At 40.9% G+C, this 25,371-nt stretch overlaps 1 protein-coding gene across 1 annotated transcript in view; it reads left to right on the top strand.

Annotated features, from left to right (window-relative positions):
- Nucleotides 1-6,168, top strand: part of ALG13 (ALG13 UDP-N-acetylglucosaminyltransferase subunit) — a 56,599-nt gene extending 50,431 nt beyond the window's left edge. The window contains exons 26-28 of the mRNA XM_024217395.2: nt 1,136-1,176; nt 3,275-3,455; nt 5,284-6,168. Coding sequence (XP_024073163.2) covers nt 1,136-1,176; nt 3,275-3,455; nt 5,284-5,558 — 497 coding nt within the window. The 3' untranslated portion in view covers nt 5,559-6,168. The remainder of the gene's footprint in view (nt 1-1,135; nt 1,177-3,274; nt 3,456-5,283) is intronic.
- Nucleotides 6,169-25,371: the final 19,203 nt, after the last annotated feature.

The following is a 25,371-nucleotide window of genomic DNA, read 5'->3' on the forward strand; positions in this document are numbered from 1 at the left end:
GCCATCTAGTGGCCACAGCAGACATTGCCCCCTTATGGACCTGTGTGTGCTGGTTGTCCTGTTAACACTGATGGCAGGTCTACACTATGGGGTTAAGTCGACCTAAGTTATGCAACTCCAGCTACATGAATAACATAGCTGGAGTCGACAAAGCTTAAGTCAACTTATTGCAGTGTCTACACAGAGCTGGGTCGATGGGAGAAACTCTCCCATTGACTTACCTTACGCCTCTCGTTCTGGTGGAGTACCGGAGTAGACGGGAGAGTGATCTGTGGTCTATTTAACGGGTCTTCACTAGAACCGCTAAATCAACCCCCCTGGTGGATCCATTGCCGCAGCATCAATCCACGGTAAGTGTAGACATATCCTGAGAACCAGGTAATGGAGGGTCAAATAAACAGGATTCTGTTATACGTGTATAGCAGCACTTCTTACAGTTATCTCCCTTGCCCAAAGAAACAAATTAGTTAATATGTAAAAACATTAATTGTTAATTTAAATTACAAATCTTTTGGAAGTTGCTTCCAACATAAGTTTTAGGTCCACGTTTTCAAAAATGACTGTTTTGGGCCTTAAATGTTGGTTGCCTAATTTGACAAACTTTGTTAGGCTTTGATTTCCAGAAAGTGTCTGTTTGAATACTGAACCTCTGAAAATCAGGCCCTATTGAGTGCCCAAAATAGCTAGTTACTTCTGAAAAGCTAGGCCATAGTAATTTATACTTTTTAATATATCATCATTTGTTTTAAGGTTTGTAATAAGAGTTGATGGATTATAGTCATTCTGTGAAGAGCATCATTGAGCAAACAATTTATAGCAATACATTAATTTTAGTTTTGGCTTATTAATGTTACTTGTTAATGTATTACTTGTCAAAATGTTTAATCCAGTTTTTATTGTGCTAAACTACATAGCTTGTTTACATGTGTGCTAACTTCAAGAATATCACCTTTGAAAGTAGTCAGATTCTGAATTCTGTATTCTAAAAATACATTCAGAAAAAGAATTGCTGTCTGATTGAACAATTTTATTTTTATTCATTTACATAGCTTTAACAAGACCACAAACAGATGACTGTTTCTGGGTGGTTTTTGTCCACAATCCTCAATAATGATAGTATGTTTTCTAATTTCAGATACAAAGGTATTGCAGTATTATTTTAATTTGGGCTTGCAGGTAAGTGCTTGTCAGATATGGTATGGTAAACCGCTTGTACAATATCACCTGTCTTGACAGATGCATTGATGTGTCTGAACAGGGCTTTTAAGTGTTCTGAATTTGCTTCCTGTGCACTTGGCTATTAGTACATGCATGTGTGCATGGAAGAGACTAAATTTACAGTGCAGGAAGTTTGAGTTGTAAATTGTGAAACTCATAAAGAGCATCTACATGTAGTGAGTTTCATATCGGTGGCTTTATGAAGATGGATGGGTAAATCCTTGTTCTTCCCATTTATATGGAAAGGGTAGGTAAAGCAGAGAAGTTCAAGGTTAAGAGCCTGGTCAAGTGCCTGTTGAAATCAGTGGGAAAATTCTTCTGGGTTCCATGTGTTTTGCCCAAGACAATTGAGGAAGTCAGCAGGAACAGAATCCAGGTGTCAGATTTTGATCTCTACTACAACAATTAAGTCCATGGTAACTCCTCACTCCCAGCTGATGCTCAAACAGCCATGTGATCTCGTTGACTTTAGAGTTTATTAATAATCCAGGGGTGAAACTTGAGCATTATTATCTAGGTATGGGGCCCCAGTGCTCAGGGATCCTACTGACTCTATGCCCTTACCACCCACCCTATGATGGTAGAGGGTTCTTGGCACCTGTCAGGATAAGGACCTTACAGAATGCAATAAGACATTCTACATTATAGAAATTACTAATAAATGGAGTCTAAATTACTGGCAATACTTTTTCTATATTTATTAGTATGTGGCACAGCAAAAAAGGTGGTATGAGATGCTATTGCTCAGCAGGAGGGAACTCCAGTACAGGAACTCCTCACTTAAAGTCGTCCCGGTTAACGTTGTTTCGATGTTAAGTTGCTGATCAATTAGGGAACATGCTCGTTTAAAGTTGTGAAATGCTCCCTTCTAATGTCATTTGGCAGCCGCCTGTCTTTCAGGAAGAGCAACCCGTTGCAGCTAGCTGGTGGGGGCTTGGAATCAGGGTGGACCAGCAGCCCCCTATCAGCTCCCCGCTCCCCTAAGTTCCCTGTGAAGCAGCTGTCCCTCCCCCCACTGCCATGTGCTGCTCCTGCCCTCTGCCTTGGAGCTGCTCCCAGAGACTCCTGCTTGCTGTACGAGGGGAAGGGGGGATAAAGGGGGCTAATGTCAGGGTGTGTCCTCCTCCCCCCTGCTCCTGCACCCCGCTTACCCCATCTTCCATAGAGCTGGGGGGACACACGACGAGGGAGGGAGCTTCTAGGCAGTAGCTGCTGTCTCAGGACTCAGCAAGCTGATTTAATTAACAAGGCAGTGTACTTAAGCCTGGGGTCAGCTACTTAAAGGGGAAATGTGCATTTTTTTCTCTCTCACAGGGTGTGTGTCTCTGTCTGCCCTCCCTCCTTTCCTGCTGCCTTGTAGAGTGTTGTGAGAGTTAACCCTTGAGGGCTCAGTCAATTGCTAGTTCATTTAGCAGTAAGGCATTCCCTGGGAAATATCCCACCCTCTGACTCTTCCACCTCAACCAAGCTTCACAATCATCATCACTGTGTACCAGTATTAAATTGTTTGTTTGTTTAAAACTTCTACTGCGTGTGTGTGTGTGTGTGTGTGTGTGTGTGTGTGTGTACGTATATAATATACCCAAGTCTTTTGTCTGGTGAAAAAAAATTCCCTGGAACCTAATCCCCTCATTTACATTAATTCTTATGGGGAAATTGGATTCGCTTAACATCATTTTGCTTAAAGTCGTATTTTTCAGGAACATAACTACAATGTTAAGTGAGGAGTTACTGTACTAGAATTGCATCTGCCCTCTGATTCTGATGGAATAGATAATACTGATATGTTGCAGACTAAGACCTATGCCAGCCTCTTCTGCAATAGAAATGCCTCAAAATGCCTTCTCTTCCTGTATGTTAATGTGTAGAGGGAACATTTTTAATTCTTCGGGAGGGTATAATACAGTTAAGAAAAGTGCTTTGGGTGGCGGTGTTTTGGTGACTTTCTGGCAGTCTGCAAAATATAATCTGTGTACAACATTAAGTGCTACTGAGGTTGGGGGAGGAAAGTGCACATGGACCATAAAACGTCTCTCCTTACTTTGAATTTCCTAAGTATTACCATCAGAGCTATTGGCATTCCATGGTGTACATGCAACAGGTACCACCGCCATCACCTGTAGAAGCTTATTCAGCATACACTGAGCCTGCCCCCATGGTGGATCAGTCGGTACCTCAGCTGTACACTGACGTTGGGAGGAATGATGTCCGGCAAGTTCCCCTGGAAACAGCAAATGGTTAGTATTTTAGGCTGACTATTTGTGTATGTAAGTGTGAGCCATTAAGTAGAAATGGGCATCCTATTGTTGATTTACCAATTGACACAACATAATTGATATGGTCCTTTTTCCTTGCTTTGTCAACTGAAATTGCAGACCAATGTGACTAACTGCTGTAGCTCACTGGAGTAGTGTAATGGGTCTGTTTACATTTCCATTAGATGAGACAAATGATGAATTGCATATAATGGCCTCTGGAATTGATAAAAACTTGTGTGTGTAGGGAGGGTTAAAATAGAGTACTGATGTAAAATGAGGATAGTGTATGATCTGTCTAGGTGGGTGACAGGAGATATTGTCTTGTATCATTTTAAAAATGATTGTTCATTATCCACAGCCAGGGATAGATACTGGGGAAAAAATCAAAATTGACTATGTGAGCCCTGCTCCTTTATAGGTTATCTTAGGGTTAGGCGTCTGCTGTTTCTGATATATTACTTAAGTTTGTGATTTAGAATTGCTGATATTCAGGGCTAGGTAACACCATCAAGAAACAAAAATATTTTTGGCTCTACCTTGGTAGACGAGCTGCTTTTCTAGAAAGGACTTTTTTTTCAAAAGCTGTGCGGGAGGTTGAGTGTTTAAAAAGTTTACTTTTTTTTTTTTTTTTGCTGACCCACAGCCAACCAAAATGATGCTTGTATTTTTAAAAAAACAAATCCTAAATTTTGAGTACGAGTAGCTTTTTCCTTTGTTTTTTTTAAAAAGGAATACTGGAACCATGGTTAGTGGACTCTATTAGATGTCTTGGCTATCTAAACAGCCATTATCGCTGGCGCTCTCTTCCACTGTGTGTGAAGTTACAGCAGGGGTCGGCAACCTTTAAGAAGTGGTGTGCCGAGTCTTCATTTATTCACTCTGATTTAAGATTTTGCATGCCAGTAACACATTTTAATGTTTTTAGAAGGTCTCTCTCTAGAAGTCTATAATGTATAACTAAACTATTGTTGTACGTAAAGTAAATAAGGGTTTTAAAATGTTTAAGAAGCTTCATTTAAAATTAAATTAAAATGCAGAGCCCCCCAGACTAGAGGCTAGGACCCGGGCAGTGTGAGTGCCACTGAAAATCACACGTGCCATAGGTTGCCTACCCCCTGAGTTACAGCAACACTTACAAAAGTGTTGGGTTGAGCTAAGAGGTATATAGGTTTATTTGGACTTGGGGGGAGGGGAGGAAGGGGCTGTGTTAAATGAGTAGAAGATGTCAAAGGTCAGATGTCTGGCCTCATTAAAAAGTCTCTGATATTGCGCTAATTGAGTAAAAATGGTGGAAACTGGCATATCTTTGTCACAGTATCTTGCCAAAACTATTAATTGATCAATGACAGTTACACAGGCTTGCAGTTTTGCTGCAATTATAACCTATTCTATTAAGTTTCTTTACCCCATATCCATCACCATGGTATCTGGTCAGAGATTACAAAGAGAGGTGTTCTTTCATTTTGTTTTTTAAATCCCCTACTGCCCACCAGAGAAGTTCAAAAGGGGATTTGCCCTTCCTCTGAGCCTCAACAAAATGAAATACAATCAATAGGTAATGAATACTTAAACAGACATGGGACACATCTGTGAATGAGCAGGTTGCCTTCCAGACTTATTCAAGAGCTGAAATGGTCTCCTTGTCAGTGTACACATCATATGGGCATAAATTGTTATTTATCTAGATAAGTTCTGTGTTGTCAGGGTCATAAAATTGTTTTAGTTGTAATGAAGGACTGCATAAAAATGCATTGCATTTTTGCATAAAAATGGCCAGAATGTTAAAATGTCATCTGTGTGTTTTCAGGTACTTTCCAAAATGTAGAGCCTCCACCTCCATCCCATGGAACAGTATATTATCCAGTAGTGACAGATCCCTATGGCCAGCCACCATTACCTGGGTTTGACTCTTGCATCTCTTTAGTACCTGCCTATCATTATGTTAGCCCTTGGCATCCCGCAAGTCCATCGTATGGTAATTCTTCACGACTTCATAATACTGTAAATCCTGGACAGTTGCATCAAGTCAGCTATGTTACCTCACCTAATCCTGTATCACATTATGTACCTCAAAGTATGTAAGGCCAAGTGATGTAAACTCACTTCTTGCACTAAAGTTTTCTTGTTTTCTCTGTTAGTATTGTTTCAGTAGTGGCTGGTAAGCTGTTTTGTGTGTTTCATTTACATGTTTCTCTTTTGGTTTATATTAATGGTAAAACTCTGTTGTTTTAGTAGCGTATATTGGAAAGTAAAACTATTGTATAGCAAAGAACACGAAGCTTATATTCAACTGTACATAATATATAACAGTGCAATTTGTCTTTCATGCCAGTATATATAAATTATCACTTACCTTCATCAATAAGTACAATGTATGGAGGAGTTACTCTTGCACAAGAAAATGATGTATCTTACATATGTTACCAGTTTGCTTGTAATGGTAACCTACTTCATTACTTAAGCAGGAGAAAGGTTGGGTCCCAGTCCATTTGAGGAAAGTCATTACTATTGAAATAGGCTGCTTTTCTCAGTTCTGAACAAAACATATCAGCCAGGTGTGTTCTCCAATAGTAACTACTTATTTGTAATAGTTGCTCTTTCTCTGTTTAATTTTGTTCAGTATAGTCTTGAGGTGTTAGAAGGTGGGAGAGTGCTCGGCCTTGTCCTGTTCTGCTGTATACGGTTGTATTTGTGAGAGAGCCTTGGTTCACGAAAGTCACCCTGCACAAATGGTGGTAGAAGTGGTGTTTCACTTGCACTAAATAAACAAAAAAGCATCTAACCTATGGAAATGAGTCGTCTTTTCTGACCAAAAAACCTTCCTTAATGTCCCTGCGAAGTAGATTAAGAGGCTTGTGTTAAGAAATCCACATAAGCTTTTTTTTTATTCTTTTTTTTTTATGGGACATAGGAGACAACTGGACTGAACATAGTCCCCAAAATTCCTGCTTTGAGTCAGTAGTGAAATGAGGTTAACAACATCAAGCATCAGAGGGGTAGCCGTGTTAGTCTGAATCTGTAAAAAGCAACAGAGGGTCCTGTGGCACCTTTAAGACTAACAGAAGTATTGGGAGCATAAGCTTTCGTGGGTAAGAACCTCACTTCTTCAGATGCAAGTGATGCAACCTCAAGCAGAAACTTGTTCTACTGCCAAACAAAACTACTTCTGTTGCTTTTCAGATCGTAGTCCAATGAGGCGTTGCTGTACAAACGGATACTTTTCCTTGTCATACTCACTGAAGACTGTTGTGTGCGTGTGACACACGTGCTCTCTCTTACACTGAGGTCCCTGTGGTAGGGGGTCTACCCCACACAGTTGGTGAAAGGCTTAATGTGGGCTTGAGAGGCCAGTTAACCCACCTGGTTGCACTTTGAGGCTAAGCAAGGCCTCATTAAATATGAAGCCCAGCTGGGGAGGAGCTGGGTTGTGCTATAAAGAGAGGCAACCTGAAGCAGAAAGAGGTGGCAGGGAGAAAGGGAAGAACTCTGCAATCTCTCTTGGTAATGAGAAGGGAAAGACCTGCAGGAATAAGAAAGCTCCTGCAGGGTAAGGAGGAAGACCAGGGAGTGCTACCTGAAAGACACAGGATTGGAGCAAGCTCCTGTGGCTGATCCTGACACAAGGACAGGAACTGGGCCTCTGAGAAGAAATCCTGGGCGACGATGTTCATTACAAAGAGCCCAGAAAGGGGTAGCGGAAAAGGCTTGAGGGAAGGCTAATAGTAAGTAGTAGTCCAGGAAGGCAGTGGCAAGGTGTCTAACAGAGCAGAACTTGGCTGCTGTTTATAGGGTCCTTGAACTGGAACCCAGTGTAATGCAAGGGCTTTTGTTCCTTGACTAGCCCTTTGGAAGATGGCGTTAAGCTCCCTGATTTAAAGGGATGGATAAGGGCAACTTAATGTCCTGAGAGAAGGGTGTAAGCATCATGGGGCGAAGAGTTGGGGTCAAGGATCAGATGTAAGGACATTCTGTCCACCCAGAAGAGGTGGAAAAAAATGTGACTTGGTGAGAGAGCTGAGTAGTGAGAAGAGGATCCAGGGGGATCCAGAGCAACTGTTGGTGGGGAGCAGCTAGAGAGGAGTCCACTCTTTTACTGCCCCAAATTTGTGTCAATGGGAAGGTGACTTTCCACAATTGTGTTGGGGTTTGGATTTGACATGGCCTTGATGTTGAGGTGTTTGTTTCCATAAAGGCAAGAAAAATATAGGGTTTTTAATTAATTAAAAATTAGAAATGTAATTAAGTCAATTTTTAACCTTATTTACACTGTGTATACTTGTTCCCTGGTTGGGTGGTGCCACCAATTTTGAAATAATTTTATACCTTCTCTGTTGGTCCATTTTTTTCCTAAAGCTTTGAGCGTGTATTGGTTATTGATGGGCTGACACAGCTTGACATCACAACTGCAGTGAATACTACCTGGGGTATGTCCCCTTGGGAGAATTTTCATTAAGGTTCCCTGTGTAAAATTCTCTGGAAAATAGTTTCCTCTTCACCAGCCTCAGGGAAAATGTGCTTTCCACCATTAGGGGTTTTTAAAATACCCTAAATTTCTTTTGCTCTAAATTTAGCTGCTGCTAATTGAAGGTTAGTAATTGCTGAAAGTAGACATCCCACCAATAGGACATGCTACCGATCCCTATTTGGACAAAGGAGCTTAACTTTTTTTAATTGGGTGACTTTTTGCAATGTTATCCTTTTTCCCCTAGCCCCACCCCCACCACCTCAGTGCCATAGCGTACAAAGAATGGAAACTGCACTTCGAAAAGTTTGTCAAATTCTATAAGGATAGTCCTGGTGTAAGCAGATATTAGAGGACATGTCCTAGAATTAATTCAGTACATACAAACAGTTCAGAGTTGTTTATAGTTAAACTAGATAAATTTTGATTCTCTAGAATTATTTCAGAACTTCTAGGTCCTTTGATGGGTAGGAGGCTCTAACCAAGCCTTATCAGTTTTATAATGGTAAAGACTTGATTTTGAGACCTTTAAAGCTGAGATTTTAAAATAATGGGTAGTGGCTGTCTTTAAATCCCCTACTCGGATTAGAAAATCTTAACTTTAAATTCTAAACCACAGAAGTCAGTGGCTTTTTGTTTTGTTTTAATTTGTATCTGTTTTGTTGATTTTTATGGAAAACGCCTCAAGAATATAATTACTCAGACTCCTAGCAGGATAAGCTAGTACATCACTTCAGTACCTCTGCAACATCTTGTTTAGATTATAGGATTATTCTGCTTGAAAAAGGAAGATTAGTTGTGGCAAATTTAATGGCTCTTTCATTGAAGATGAGTAGAGATTTAGATTTTATCAACTCTAGTTCTAAAGAGAGTTGCCTCTGTTCCTTCTCTGGTCAACTTGCCAAGTCTTTGGACTGAAACTGTGGCAGTAGCTGCTTTGCTGCAAGAAATCATGTTGATACTTAGATCTCAAATCTTTAGTAGCTCAGAACAGTAAGATGGCATCATAAACAGGCATGGCTATGGTTTGCCATCTCTTAGTCATTTTGGTACCCTGAAATTTAGCCAATGAAGGTGCAAGCATGCTGGTTGAGCTCTCCAACGCCAGTTAGGGGATTTGGATGTCCAGTCTTCATTCCCACTAATTTTAATGGGACTTGAGTGTCCAAGTCCCCTACCAGCTTTTGAAAATCAACTGTTGAATCTTATTACTCGAAACGTAGACACCCCAACTTGAAATCTAGTCACTCTTTTTATACATAAATATGTGTATATGTTCCTGGTTACCAAACACTTGATGGAAGCTTTGTATCTTTTAACATGCAGCTTTTCCATTTTCTTCTTCCTACTTGCTTGTTTTAAAGAGCACGTTGTAATATTCAAAAAGGTACGCGCACATTCTCTCTTCCCCACCCTCCCTCATAGGAAAGGAGAAGGAAAAGAGGTTACCGCTACACAAACCATTCCTCCTTGGAACAGTTTTTTTTAGTTGTTTAACCTTTTGAGTCATGTGACTGACTTGCTCTTTTGAGTGCTTTTTTTTAACCTGCCTGATCTTTAGAACACATTGAAATGTTTGTATCATGGAGACATCAAATGCTTTTCCATGTCAGACAGCAACTCAGTCCATCGCAGACACCATCTATTGCAGCCAAAGACTGAATGGGACTCCTCGGAGCTGCTCAATTCTTGCTCTTAATGGTCATTGTTGAGCAGAATATGAAACTCCTTTACTTTGCCTTGTATCATGTACACCACCACCACCTTGCACCGTCAGTGAGGACTGAACCTGATACATCCAGCACCAAAAGCACAAGCCTTTTTCACCTTTGCTAAAGGAGTAATTGTTACTTAGTCGTGGTAATAAGCTGTTGTTCTCTCTGTGACGGGTTGGATCACAGAAACCCCCTTGGGAGCTGCCACCTGATGTGCAAAGACTACCTCTGCTCCTGTTTTCCCCGCCAGCTCAGGACTCCAGCACCCTGTCTTGCTGAGCCAGGCACTCCCGTCTGCTCCAACACAGACCCAGGGTCTGAATCACTTGCCCCGAAGCTGCAAGTTTACCTGAAAACAGCTCACAGAAGTGTGCTTGTCTTTAGCACTCAGATGCCCAACTCCCAATGGGGTCTAAACCCAGATAAATCCGTTTTACCCTGCATAAAGCTTATGCAGGGCAAACTCATAAATTGTTCGCCCTCTATAACACTGATAGAGAGAGATGCACAGTTGTTTGCTCCCCCAGGTATTAATACATACTCTGAGTAAATTACTAAATAAAAAGTGATTTTATTAAATACAGAAAAGAGGATTTAAGTGGTTCCAAGTAGTAACAGACAGAACAAAGTAAGACACCAAGCAAAATAAAATAAAATGCGCAAATCTATGTCTAATCAAACTAAATACAGATAAGTTCCTCACCAGTTCCAGAATGCTCCCTTTTACAGGCTAATCTCCTTTTAGCCTGGGTCCAGCAATCACTCACACCCCCTGTAGTTACTGTTGTTTGTTCCAGTTCCTTCAAGTATTCTGGGGGGGTGGAGAGACTCCTTCCTTTGCCAGCTGAAGACAAAATGGAGGGGTCTCCCACAGGTTTAAATAGACTCTCTCTTGTGGGGGGAGACCCCTCTCCTCCCTCCTATGCAAAGTCCAGCTCCAAGATGGAGTTCTGGAGTCACCTGGGCAAGTCACATGTCCCTGCATGACTCAGTCTTTACAGGCCAAAGCCATTGTTCACATGGTATCTTGCATGTCTGCAGGAAGACTTATGTGGATTGGAGCATTCCAAGATGCATTGTTCCCCAAGTGTTTCCTGATCAGGTACTTAACCTGGCGAATTCCTAAAGAAGCTGACCCAATGCCTCACAAAGCTTACTTAGAAACCAAGCAAGCATACAGCCCATATTCTTAACCTCAAGTAGAAAATGATATATATGTACAAATAGGATGAATAGATATAGTAGACCATAACCTTTATGGAGATATATTACATGGCACAGGCAGCACAAAACATATTCCAGTTATGTCATACAGACATTTATAAGCACCCCCCCATAAAGCCTTATGGGGTACGCTGTCACACTCTCTGTAGAGCAGTGGCTAGAAGGGGACATGAAACATCCAGCATGTTATACTTGGAAATATGTATGACTTACTACCTATGTAACTGGCATATCTAGTTATTGGAGGGGAGGCGGTTCCTTGAACATGTAGTCCAAGTCTGGGCATGAAAATAACTTGGCTTTTAACTCTTCCATAGGGTCAGACAGCACCTTCACACTTTTCTATTAGTAGGCTGGTAGCTCCTGGGGTTGGTTTGTTTGTTTGTTTTTCCTTTTAATGGAAACACAATCCCTGAGCAAGTCAGTAACCTCATTGATAGGGCACTTACTTTGAGCGCCAAACAAAACCCATATTGCAAGGTACTGACAGTTTGGGAAATGGTCATTTGGATTGCAGGGTCTGAAATTTAAAGGGACTAACAACGGAATACTACAAGTACTGAAACCTTTATTTTACTTTTGTTTGCTTTAGCTACCTTAAATATTTCAGAAATCTCACATCTTTTGTTTAGAAAATACTGATCAGCTTAGATGACCTCTTAATCTACATTAGTACCACCAGATGCCTACCTTCGAGCTGCTCCTGATCTCTACCATTCTTGTCCTCATCATACTCGTAGCCTGTGGTAACAGCCTGTTGGCCAATTCTTCCAAACCTGTTGCTACTTCAGAAGCCAGGAGATCATTCATAGGAACAACCATTTGCATGACCTTTTATTTCCTCCCTTTCACAATGTTTGTTTGATCCTAGGCGCTGTCTGGAGGTGTTCAGGACATTTGGGGTTTTTTTAGTGTGTGTTGTAGCCTGATGTGAGCCAAGAAACTGATTTAGCTCAGTCTGCCTTGGTATGTTGTTTGATTATCAACTCTGTTGCACTGTCAATACAACTGTCTTCACTGGTGAACGTAAAGTGTAGTGTAACCTGGACAGAATGTTTCGGGTATGGGTTTGTGCTTTCACCTTCGGTAGGAAGGGGAGCAGAATAACTTAGTATTGATTTTCAGCATGGGCAATTATTTTCCTTAAGATTGGCTGTCTCTTACCCGTGTGCTCTCTGAAGTACTCAGCATTATGTTGTATTTTTAAAGTGAGTAATTACACTTGACACTGGTAATAGTGTGTTTTGGGTTGTTTTTTTTATTCTGCAGCATGTTCTGGCAGAGAGTAGGACCAGAGGGCTCCAAATCTGTACGAGTTTATGCTTGCCTTGTAGTTTTTCACACTTTTATATTTAAGGCAGAAGGCCTACTGTAAATAAACTCAGCCACTTCACAAAAATTATATGTGAACAACCCTGGACCTTAAGAAAATTCAGATCCAAACATCTCTTACTAAAGTACAATGTTAAAACAAAGTGATCAACAGGGAAAGGTCCTGCATTGCTTGTACTTGAAGTAAGTACATGGTCAACCGCACATATCATATATTTGGAGTGAGCAGGCTATACTTTTGCTCTGTATCTACACCTCGTCACCAGACACTAGAATGAATTTAACCTATTAGTGGGCTCTGGGAACCAGATTCTCATTTTAGTTACTCTGGATTTACAGCAGTGTAACAATGCAGAGTAACTCCACTGATGTTACACCTAGGGTGGCCGTCCTGATTTTTAGCTGTTTGTCCCGATATTTTGCACCAGCTTTTTTTTTTTTTTTTTTTTTTTTTTTTTTTTGCCCGGCCGGTTTTTTTTTTTTTCTTTTTTCTCCTCCCCCCCCCCCCCACTCCCCAGTGTCCTGATATTTTCTTCATCTCATCTGGTCACCCTAGTTATACCCAATGTACCTTGCCCCATGCCTGTACCCTGCACAGGTGACTTTATGTGGGACCTTAGTGCTGCTTAGGCACCAGCTTTAACAGGTGTTCTGCAATCACTGATGATAGCTCAAGTCCTGGTTCGATCTTTGCACATTAACATCCATAACATTCCACACTCTTAGAGGCACATGTCTTTTCAGAAGTCTTTCCATTTTAAAATTAATCCATTATTAAAGACAATTATCATAAATACTGCAGAAAAAAAATCCCCTATGTAATTCTGTGTGCCTGTGACATTAGACTTCACTGTTATTAAAGATCAGGCTACAGCACAGTGTTGGTTTCTCCCCTCCCCCTCCCCCCCACCCCCACTGCACAGGGGCACTAAACCAAAGGTCTTACAGTAAGCAGCATTTTCAGATCAGTTACCTGTTTTGCTCTGTGCCAAGCCTTCATTTTAATTTTTCTGTCCTCATCAGTATCTCCCTGAATATGATGCAGTCTTTTCTCATTATATATTATAGAAATGTGCTCCCAGCAAAACCTTTGATCCAAACATTGAAAGGTGTTCAAATTAGAAATCCAAATCTATATTTTCCAAGTGGCTCCTTTCTTCATATTGGAAGGAGATGATAACCTTGGATCCAGACTTTGGGTGGTCTGAAATTGGGATCCAGACTCTTTTTTGCAGCTTGGGTTCCTATCTGACTGTTTTCTGTATCTATCTGAGCCTGACCATTAGGGTGTTTGGATTTCAGGGGTGAAATCCTGGCTGTATTGAAGTCAATGGGAATTTTGTCACTGACTTTGGTGCCAGGACTTCACCCCAACATACCAGTATTTGCACCCCTCATTGCATATGGTGTTACAAAATAGCTGTCATACCTACCAGACGCTCATTGGCCTAGGTGCTCAGTTCGTAAACCTAAGCACATGCACAAGTCTCCACTAGGATGACCAGACAGCAAGTGTGAAAAATCGGGACGGGGTTGGGGGGGTAATAGGAGCTTATATAAGAAAAAGACCTAAAAATCAGGACTGTCCCTATAAAATCAGGACATCTGGTCACCCTAGTCTCCACAGTATCACAGGCCTGGAGTTCTCCCAACAGCAATATACCAGAGTTGAATGTGGTTTGGTGTGTGTAAAACCTTTGCAAAGGTTCTGCTGAACATGGTACAGATATACGGATCCATTGCTGTTCATAAATATTTATTATCAATAGGCAGCTGGAAATGTTACATCTGAAAAGGTAGAAACACCTTGAATTTCATTAGACATACATTTTTGGAAAAAAGTAAATGCTTTTTATTTATTTTTCAGTTTACAATTAAGCTAAAAATACACATAAAATATTTTCATTTGTTATGTACATCATTTCTCTTAATTTTTACATGTGTTTGGGAATGATACAGAGTTTGCACTGCTGACAGAAAATAGATAAGTAGGGAAAACTAACTGTTTGTTTTTTTTCCTCCAAGGAGGCTATTATTTAATGGCCAAATCCTGAGCCCTCGCTTAGTTTTTACACAGGCAAAATTTCCACGTAAGGGCAACAAGATTTTGACCAAAAGTTTAAAAAAACCAAAATTTTCCCACCTATTGTTTTTAATCCTCTGGAGTAAAATGCCATTAAAATAAATATGTTTAGATACCAAACTGTTTCTATGATTAAACTCTGAGAAGATGCAATTGAATGATAAAGACATTGCAAAAAGATGTTATTTGTCAAAATAAGCCCATTCCCCTTGGGCCTGCCATGTAGGAAAATAGAATACTTAAACTTCCTTTACCGTCCTTTCCCCTTCAACAGATTAGTCTATAGTTCCCAGACTATATCATATAAATAAATACAGCTTAGCTTTTAAATGAAACTGCACAATACCCCCAAGTAGCTACACTTAAAAAAAGACAAACCTCAAAAACAAAGAATTTTACTCTTAATAGTCAAAAAGGCATCTCCTCTGAATTTTGTTGGCTAAAGATATCACAGTGTTTTGTTAGCTAATTGTGCTAGGAAGGGTGGTTCTCTGATCATCATTCTGTATGTGTGTGTGTGTGAGAGAGAGCAACCACATCTTGTCACTCTGTTCATGCCACCAGTGTGAAAGTGAAAAAACAAACAGTGATGGAGGAAGTATTCAGAAGTGGTCTCTGAAGACCATTAGAGGTGCTGTTTTTCATAGCTGCTAAACTGTTCACTAGAAATTGATCTCTGGAAGTTTTTCTGGAGGTCACTTTCAAGGTGGTTTCTAACAAGTGAGTTCATGTTCTTTTTCCTCTCTTTTGCTTTGCACACCTTTAAAAATCAAAGGAAGATTGATAGTCCTTTATTCAACAGAAAAACTAAGATTCTGAAAATAAGGATCCAGCACTTCCACCACATTTCAAACACCTCTTTAGATAAAAGACATTATCTTTCTTTCTGCATCATGATTTGACTTGGAACATGTCTCCTATGGAAAAACACATTATGAATAAAAACACAAATTGATTTAGCCTTGTACTAATGTTACTGTCTAAAACAGGGAAAAGAGTCCTAAGCTAATTTGTACAGGAAAGGGAATAATATAGCCAGATAATGTAATATAAAAGGAGTAAAAATGCTTGTTTTGAATGGTTAGCACAAGCCAAAAAAAAAATATTGTTTTAGTTCTGGGAAATGATTTATAGTAATTGGGTTTCATTTAACATGTTTAGTAAACTACAGACTATTTTGGTAACACTTTATTTTAGAAGTTCCATCATTGAGTTTGTTTATTATTCGCTGTAGACTCACTGATTCTAATTAATTTCTCCATTATGCATTTGAGTCTCACAGGTGCTTCCCTATGGGTGACTCTGCTTCGACATGCCAGCTACACTTGTGCTACCTCCCTCTATGACATAAGGCTGCAATATATTGGTGAGACTTGATGTCCATTGAAACCCACTCTTGTGAGAAGAGGAAGGGATAAATTATACCTTGTCTATTTCAAAATTGGCAGAAGGCATTTTTTGTTAAACAATTTCTTTTAGTAATTCCAAGGTTTTAAAAATGGTTCAGACTTGTTTTCCCATGTGCCTAACCAAACCCATCTAAAACTAGTTTTTAAATGTAACATGCCACTGGACTGGTAGAAATACTAATGTATTTATGTGGAAATCAGCCATGGAGACTGCATAATGTCTCAAAATTTACGCTTGTGGCAATGCTAATGAGCTAGGGATTAGCACCATCTTGGCACTGAACCAAATTCACCAACATTCAACCTTTTCCAGCTAACATAATATATATATATATATATATATATATTTTTCTTCTAGATTCCAGTCTTGGAGCAGAAAGGGGAAATGCTGGAAAAGCAAAAGCATTGCAATCCATCCCGAAGTAGGAAGTACTAGTAAGCTCACGAAAATAGCTGGTTCTTGCACAATTTTCCATTTCGGTTTGAAGCCCCAGGAAGAAGTCAATGCTTATCCAAACTGCTGGGCACTTATCCAAACTAAACCCAAATTCTAAGTCTTTTGCCATTTGCCCATTAGTATAATGCACTGTTCACTTCCCCATAAAAATTCTCAGCACAATCCCAGTGTGAAATGGGCCAAATCTTACAGTCCCTCTGCTCATTCAGTGTAATGGAATGCTAAACTGTATTGTACTGTTCAGCCACTAGCTGGAACTGTGTGTAAAATACCTTATTTAGAGCCAACCATAGCCATACCTGGCAGAGTATTAAAGGATCTTTAATGAAGACATCTGGTATATATAACCAAGCTCTGTAGTCAGTCCATATCTGGTACAGGAACATGACGTGGTGTCAGAAGTCAACTAAGAACAGAAAGAGAAGGAACAAAGCAACAAAGGTTGCAGGATCTCATGAAACAATGTTTTGCAAGATTTTGCATTGCTACCAAGCTCCACAAAGAAACTGGAGATATACAGGTATCTTCTTTAATTTATGCTATAGGGAAGCAGGCAGAGTATATCTTTAAAGCCTTTGACTTTACTGAAGACAGTCACAGAGATGACTATGAAAGGGTCCTGGTGCTGTGTTTGATGTGCACTATATACCCCAGAGAACTGTGGCTTATGAAAGAGTGTTTTCAACAGAGAATTCAAGAACCAGGAGCAAAGGTTGAATGTTTTATAAGAGCATTGCATACATTGGCTGAAAACCGAGATTCTGGGAATGTAAAATATGAAAATATCAGAGACAAGCTCATTATTGGGTTAACATAAAAAATCTTTCCCAACAGGTACAATTAAAGAGAGATTGAACCCTAGCCACAGCGCTGCAGATAGCAAAGCAGTCAGAATTAATCAAACAACGAAACAAAAGGCAGGAGCAACTTGAGAAACCTGAAACTAGCTTAGAAACTGTAAACAGATACTGGAGTGTTAACAGCAACAAGGTGTTAACAGTTATCATAAAACCCCTGAGGCAAGGAGAGAGAACACCCAAGCTAAGGCTACGTCTTCACTACCCGCCGATCCGGCGGGTAGCAATCGGTTTATCGGGGATCGACTTACCGCGTCTCGTGAGGACGCGGTAAAATCGATCCCTGATCGCTCTGCCGTCGACTCCGGAAATCCACCTCAGCAAGAGGCGGCAGCAGAGTCGGCGGCAGCGGTCGGCTTTCCCCCGTCCTCACCACCAGGTAAGCCGACCTAAAATACGCAACTTCAGCTATGGTATTCACGTAGCTGAAGTTGCGTATCTTAGGTCGGAACCCCGCTGTAGTGTAGACCTAGCCTAAGAGGGACAAAATCCAGCCTACATGCACAAGATGTGGAACAAGTAATATCTCAAGAGATGATGCATGTCCAGGCAGAGGCACATGGTGTAATAAATGCATGACATTTTCCAGCTGTTTGCTGCACCAAAGCAGTCAGGGAGTGCTCATATTAGAGACAATCAAGATCCATTGTTTCTGGGATCTATCATATGTGACGATGGAGAGCCTGCCTGGAGAGTGAAACTGCATATTCATGGCAAGATTATTGACTTTAAAATTGCCTCAGGAGCTGATGTCACATTCATCTCAGAAGCACTTACAATCACCTTCAACCCCTCCCAGAGATGAATTCACCTGACACAGCTCTGACTAGCCCTGGAGATATTCTGAACTGCAGGGCCCAGTTCATCACAGAAACAATTTACAGAGACAAAAGCCTTGCATTCAGAGTGCATGTGATCAGAAGATCACAGACCAACAATCTTTTTAGCTGCAGTGCAGCCAGGATAGGCCAAGTGAGAAAGGGATGGAGGATTGATGATAAGGGGCTTTTGAAAGGAGATCCAGAACAAATCAACTTAAGAGACAATTCTGAACCATACAGTGTAGAAACATCTCTACCAGAGATACCTTAGAAGAGACTAGCGGCAGATTTTGTGTGAATTCAAAGGACATTGTTACCTGGTTGTCATGGATTGTTTCTATATTATATCGCTGGAAAAATAATGTACTTGAAAGACATGTCACAGTGTTATCGAGATACTGAAGTGCACTTTTGCTCACTTCAGTATTCCAGAACAACTAGTGACAGACAACAGACCACAATTAACTGCAGCAGAATTTGTCATTCCAAATTTTGATCATATTACTAGCAGCGCACAATACCCACAAGCGAGTAGAGAGGCTGAGAGAGCTATATAGGGAGCCAAGAAAATACTACATCAGGAAGATCCGTTCTTTGCTCTTCTGAGTTACAGATCTACACACCAATAGCAGCTACTGGATGTAGTCCAGCACAACTCCTGATGGGAAAACAACTCAGAACTACTGTTCCAACTTTGGAAAAGAATCTGTCTCCAAAGTGGCCAGGCATGAAGAAAGTAGCCAAATCAGATAAAAAGGCTAAAAGAGCATATGAACATTTTTACCACAGACGTCTCTCGAAGAACTACTGGGTCTAAAACCTGGTGATACTTTGAGTAAAATTGGATGGAGAAAAGGGATGGACAACTCCAGCTGTCATAAAGAAAAAGAATTCAACACTCCGATTATAAGTAATCAAGACCAACAGTGAAGAGTTCAACAGAAACCACCGACATCTACAATTTGTTTCTCAGAAAAAGCAATCAACAAAACAAACTCTACAGATGGCAGAACAAGAACGCGATGACTCAGGGATTCTCGAATGACCACAGCCAGTTGTTGCAGCTAATGGACAGCCAGATGACGAAGTTGTTTCGTGTTCGGGTCACATAATTAGAAAACCAGTACAATTAAGAGACACTTAACACTGATACGTACTGAACTTCAAAGATAATGTGATATTGTAAACATTGTAAATGGTAGGCATGTAGAACTTAAAGGGGGAGTGTAATGGAATACTAAGCTGTTTTATACTGTTTAGCCACTAGGTGGTACTGTGAGTAAACACCTTCTTTAAAGCTAAACAGCTATACCTGGAAGAGCATTAAAAGATCTTATGATGAACATGTCTGGTGTGTATAACCAGGCTCTGTAGCTAGTCCATATCTGGTACAGGAACATAACAGTCTGCACTCAGATTAAAATCCTTTTAAAGTAGATTAGAACTTTTCCCTGAGTAAGGACTGCAGAATTTGGACCTAAGATGGAAGCAAATAAAAATAACCTCATGTAAGCTATGCCCAGGCAAATCTATGGCCACATTTGGGAGTGGTGAAGGAAGAAAAAACATGAGTTCAGTGCAATGTATGTTATATAGACAACAATAGGAAACATTGCTAGCAGGGTAGGACCTGAATCTCTTCTCATTGAAATAAATTGGTTTGCAATTGATGTCACAAGGATCAGGATGGGGCTTCACTCACAACTTCTATGGGAGTTACACAACTTTTTCCTTGTACACGATGCTGTGCTACATCTCATAATACAATTGTAAAGTGTAATTGTACAGCGGTTACACAATTCCCATACTACATGAGCATTCCCTTTTTTGTGTGCTACGTATCCCTATTGATTATGTTAACTCCATGTCAGTAATAGTGATTTTCAAACATAGCTCCCATTGCCAGCAATGGGTGATGCAGTAGACCACTCACTCTATGGGGTTAATTATATATGGTAAAAGTTATCCTATTCCTATTCAAATTGCTTGCCATGTGTACATGCAGTAATGCTAGACTGTACATGAAGCCCTCTTGTTACATGTCTAGTGCATTAACCAAGTTTAATCTCTTTAAAATGTAAGGTGTTTTATTTATACACTAATTATATATCATTTATTTAAATATTACAACTCTTGATATTTACATTTCTTTCTATTTCTGCTAAAAATATATTACATATCATACCATTAGAAAAAGAATGTGGAACACAAATAAGTACAATAAAGTAACATTAAGGGTGAGACATAATCCCATGAAAGCAAGGATGTTCAGAGTTCAGGCTGCTAGGTCACCCTGCTCTTGGTACCTGTCAACTGCAGAAATTTTCCTAAATCCTCCCGTCTGACAAGCTTTGTGGAAAACTGTCACAATTGACAGATAAATCCTTACCTGAATTAGTTGTAAGAAAATAAATTAAAATATTTTACTAATATTGTCTGCTTACTGTATACAGCGCCTTTAATCTGAGGATCTAAAGAGTGCTTACAAACATTAAATAATTAAGACTTACAGCCCCTCTCCCCTGCGAGGTAGGTATGAATATTATCCCTATTTTACAGATGGGGAAACTGAGGCATAAAGAGGCTAAGTGACTTGCCCAAGGTCACCTAGTGAATCAGTAGCAGAGCTGGGAATAGAGCCTAGGATCCTTGACTCTTGGTCCTGTGCTCTAACCACTAGATATGCTTCCTCTGTAGAGATCACTTATACAAATACTTGAATATTTACATATCTACTGATGTCTGCAATAAGAGTCTGCAAAGATGTCTTTACTTAATTTCCTGTTTCTGAAATGGGTTCTTTAATCTCTGACCGCAGTATAAAAACCTCAGTTTTACTTATACTACATCTTAAATGTAATTGTGTGGTGTCGTGATCAGTGGTTCCTTTTTTGAGAGTGTCACTTTGAAGAGTTGGGAGATGATGTGTAATTTAGGAGCAATCTCACATGAAAAGAAATCTAAAGATCTGCAGAAGGGGGTAAATCAAGTAAATATTCTTAACTTTGAGTTTCTTTGCACATGTTGAGGGTTAGTGTTGAAACACAAAGAATAAAGGCCAACCAGAGCTGTGAGTGCGGAACCAATGTGTGCAAAAAGATCTACCCCCTACTACTACTTTCCAAGGAAATTCTCAACATCACACTAAATTTTACTCTCAGTCACACCCCTGAGCAATCTAGAGAACAAAAAATGTTTCAATGAATATTTCAACTACAAAATTTCTTTTCAACCAAAACAAAATGTTTAAATGGAAAAATCTTCATTTTGGTCAAAGTTTTGGGATTCTTTGACTCAATTTTTTTTAACCAAAACCAATTTTTAAATAAGAAAATAACTTTTTTTTTCCAATTTTCACTTTTGGTTTTTATTTAAGAAAAGATTTTTTCCTCAGGAAACTTACCATAAAAAATAGTTGGTGTTTTTTAATTGGCTTTAGTACAACTAACTCCAGAGGGGTCCTACTGCCATAGTTGAAGAGAAGTTGGCCCTTTGGCTGGCAGGTAGGAGCAGGGTGAAAGTTTTATAAATGCCCAATAGGGTGCTTTACTCTTTATATAGGGTTCTTCTTTGTAATGAAATAGTTGTGTTCAGTTGAAAGACTTGATGTAATTTGCTCTTATTTAGGGAGTGAAAATTATCTGAGCCACAAAAATCCCCAGAAGACCCAGTCAAGGGGCCATGGTGGCACAACATACCGCTCTCCCTCAACTTAACTTTACCATGGATCTTTGTGACCTTTGTGGGCACAGCAAGGCAAAACATCTAATGCTGTTTGCACGGATGGGGTTTATGAATCCAGAAGTCACTATTGCATTCTGTTTATGCACTGCTACGAAGTGGCAACTACGTTGCATTGTTTGATGTGTGAACTGGCCGATACAAAAATGCCGCAGTTGAAGGACAGGCTGTAATCACAGTGTGCTCACTGTCCTGATGGAAGTATAACCCCTTTCACACTCAAAGAGCCATGAACCCTGATTGTAGCCCAGTCTCCTTGAGCTCAGCTGATAGAATCTGCATTGCCATCCCAGTAGTGATTTTTATTCTTACTTGCTAGGCAGGGAACAGCACTACGGCTGGCCAGCCCCGTTCAGAGTAAGATTCATAAAGTACAAAGTCGGTAGGTGAAGCATGAGGGGATTTCAGACACTATCTCTGCCTCCAGCTAACTGCTCTTTCAAATGCTTGCATTCCTAAACAAATGCTCGGTCAGGTTGGTTTGTAAATCTTCAGAAAGTGCTTGCTCTGGGGTGGAGATGCACCTTTCATTATTCCTCCAATCCACCCTGAATACCATCCTTGTGCATAGCTGGCTTTGGGGTATGAGTATGAAGGGAGGCTGGATTTGTTTATGAATGAGCAACAACCACCCTCTCGTCCTGGGAATTTGCACATTTTGGGTGTGCAATACTGTTAGTGCTTCGTTCCCCCCTCACAAGAAGAGAAGATGTAGCATCAAAGACAATTCAAACCACCTTGTAAGCATGAGAGCCTGAAAGCTGTTGAGCTGATGGTGAAAAGTGCTTTTCACTATGCCTTAACTGCAGGACAGGCTTAAATATTTAGGGCTGAGTGTTGCATGGGGCTCAAGTAGCATAGCCAATGCAATTTGCAATCAGGAACTCTACACCAGTGGCTCATCTTGCTGAAAACCACAGCTGGCTTAGAGCCACAAAGTCCAGACTGAACTGCACTGAAACGTTCCAGAAGGCTTGCGTGCTGAGACCCAAGGTTTTGTTTTGACCCATAATAGCGATAGAGGCTAGCTGCGAATTTCAGATTTATAGCTGCAATTTCCTGAAAGCTCTTGGGTCTAGGATCCCGGATTTTTGGTTTGGGCTCATCCGTACTGAGAGGCGACCTCATTTGTAACATATGGGTGTCCAAAGGAACCATCTGCCAAAACAGCTTTCCTACTGGCAGAGAAACTGATATTTAATAATCAGGCAAAATGTGTCATGCTTGGGCGTTTTAAAACAGGAAAAGTGCTACTGTAACTGGGAGTCCCTGGAGCTCCAGCCACTTTTCAGAAAAAATGGGTGTCACCAACTGTAGACTCAGATGTTCACCATGTTATTACAGTAAACTCTTCTCCAAACACAATCCACAGCCATGTGCAGTTAGGACCTGATCCTGGAAGTTTCAATTCCATTCCCTTCAGCAGGAACTGAGCTAGCTTAACACCTCCTAGGATCAGAACCCTGAAGATCACTGCCCTGAGCTAACCAGGGTAGCTTTCTTTTAAGGGAATCTATGTATCAAATCATGGGTGCCCCTTACATCTGTCTGTATTTCTCTTGGGGAGAATACATGCTGCCCCATGTGCTCTACTGAGCACCCTTCTTGAGCCACTACCCTCTGCACATTCAAGCCCTGATTTAAACAAATCACTTAATATCCTCCTGCAGGTCTACTTCCACCGTGATTCCTGTAAGAAACCAACTGACTAATAATGGCACGGGAGAGGGGTGATTGGTGCTAGTCTACATATCTCAGCAGCAACAACCAAGAAAGTTCTGTTATCAAGCACTGCGTTATCAGAATCACCATCTTCATCAACTGTATGTTGTATTACATCCCTTCCCCTTCGTCTGTGTGTCTCCTTAAGGCTGTGAAGCTGTTTGGGGCAGGGACAGTACCATCCTTTATGCTTACACAGTGCCTAGCATACTGTAGCACTATTGGAAACAAATACTAAGGGATATCTACTGCCGTGTTCCATTTTGGTGCAGCTAGAATAGAACCTGCAATGGGCAAAGTTCAAAGGCTGGTTTTAAGGAATGCAATTAATGAAAACAAGGCAGATGTTCTTTCTTAGCGCTTGATAGCACAGCAGGAGATCAGTTTTCTGCCTAAAGCATTGTACCATCCCGGACTGAAAAATCTGTAGATAACAAAAAGTTAAGGCAGCACTAGAGATGGGCTGAAACCACAAAATTCAGATCTGAATTTCAAACAGCAAGAGATTCAGGGCGGCTCAGATGTGGGGCTTTGGTGCAACCCATTACAAAGATATAGGAGCCATTTTTAAATTTCAGATGGCGGGTTGTATTTCAAACACAGGCAGGGATGTTTGGATCCTGGATTGTAGTTCAGTCCCATCTTTATGCAGAGCCCTATAACTATGCCAGTCCCTCAATTTCTCTTTCCGTGTAAAAGGAGTAAGTAACTCTACTTCTAATGAGAGGGATAGCAGATTACTAAATGTATCTGATAAATGAAAAATGAGATCAATATAAGCAGAGCACATAACTTAACAGGAGATGGTAACTGGCTGATAAACTTTTCTCATTTCAGTAATAGTTTACATTGAGACTATAATGTACAACCTTAAAAACACACACAAGTGAAATAATCAGAGGCTGTATTGCTTAAAAAAGAAAAAGGCCAGTTATAAGTGGAAACCCCTTCTGCCAATTCTTCCACTTTGGCTCTTAGTCTCCAGTTAAGCTACTTTTCACTAGCTGGTACCGTGGAGCAGTGAAATGAGGAGAATGTGCAACATGCAGCAAGGGTGGCTTGAGCAGCGGTCCATGAGTTCCACTGCACCCACAAAAATGAGGCCCAGATGAACTGGTGTGCACTGGGGGCACTTCTTCAGGGCCCTCAGCTCAGGTTTGGCCCGGCTGCCCCCCTTGGTAATAAGGGGGCGACTGGGACAAATTTGAGTCAGGGGTGGTGTGACCTGGTACACAGGTTCACAGACCCACTCGGATTTTGTGCTTGCCATTGATAGTGCAGGGAGTGACTCACCTACCCTGGCCAAATCCAGATCTCACTTTGGATGAGACCCAAGGTGACTGGGTCAGGGATACAGCTCCCACCAGCAGTGGGGCTGGAGCTCGAGGAGAGGCTGGACCAGCCCCCAGGCTGCATACACGGCAGAGGCCCCCCAGTCCCCATGGAGAGGAAGCAACCCCCCTAGGCCTCTGACTTCCCCCATCCCCGTGGGGGGAGAAAGGCCCCCCCCCCCGGCCCTCTTTGGGATCTCCTCCCCACCTCCCATTCCTGCAGGAAGAGCAGCGACCCCCAAAGGCCTGGGCCTACTATGATCCCCCTACTTTCTCCCCCCCAATCACTGCACCCATTGAATCAGGAGGCAACATCTGTCTCTGACAACCAGATAGTTTGGATTAGGAAAGAAACTGTACAGGTCCTTTACTCTGCCACCAAAATGTCTGAGGTTTATGGGATCTGAAGACTTGATCTGCATCAATAAAAGAACCTTGGGGTTTACAGTAAGCGCATACAGGCTGAGCATAACAATTGGTAGGGAACAGCAGTCTGCACCTCTGCTGCTTAGTATTGAACATCCTTAAAATTGGCCCAAACTGGTAAATAGTTCAGCATCGGTGAGTGTAAAAAGGCAAATAAAAAAATGTGGTAAAGGTGGCTATAAAACAGGCTAAAATAACTAGAGTTCTACACTCGATGCTAGGGACCGAAAGGGAATCCTGACTCTGAATCATCGGTGATAGCAAACAATTACAAATATTTAGCTATGTTCTATAGCAGGTGTTTAATAGCTTTAC

Source organism: Terrapene carolina, unplaced genomic scaffold, assembly GCF_002925995.2.
Source record: "Terrapene carolina triunguis isolate 2854851 unplaced genomic scaffold, T_m_triunguis-2.0 Scaffold131, whole genome shotgun sequence".
NCBI classification, from domain to species: domain Eukaryota; kingdom Metazoa; phylum Chordata; order Testudines; family Emydidae; genus Terrapene; species Terrapene triunguis.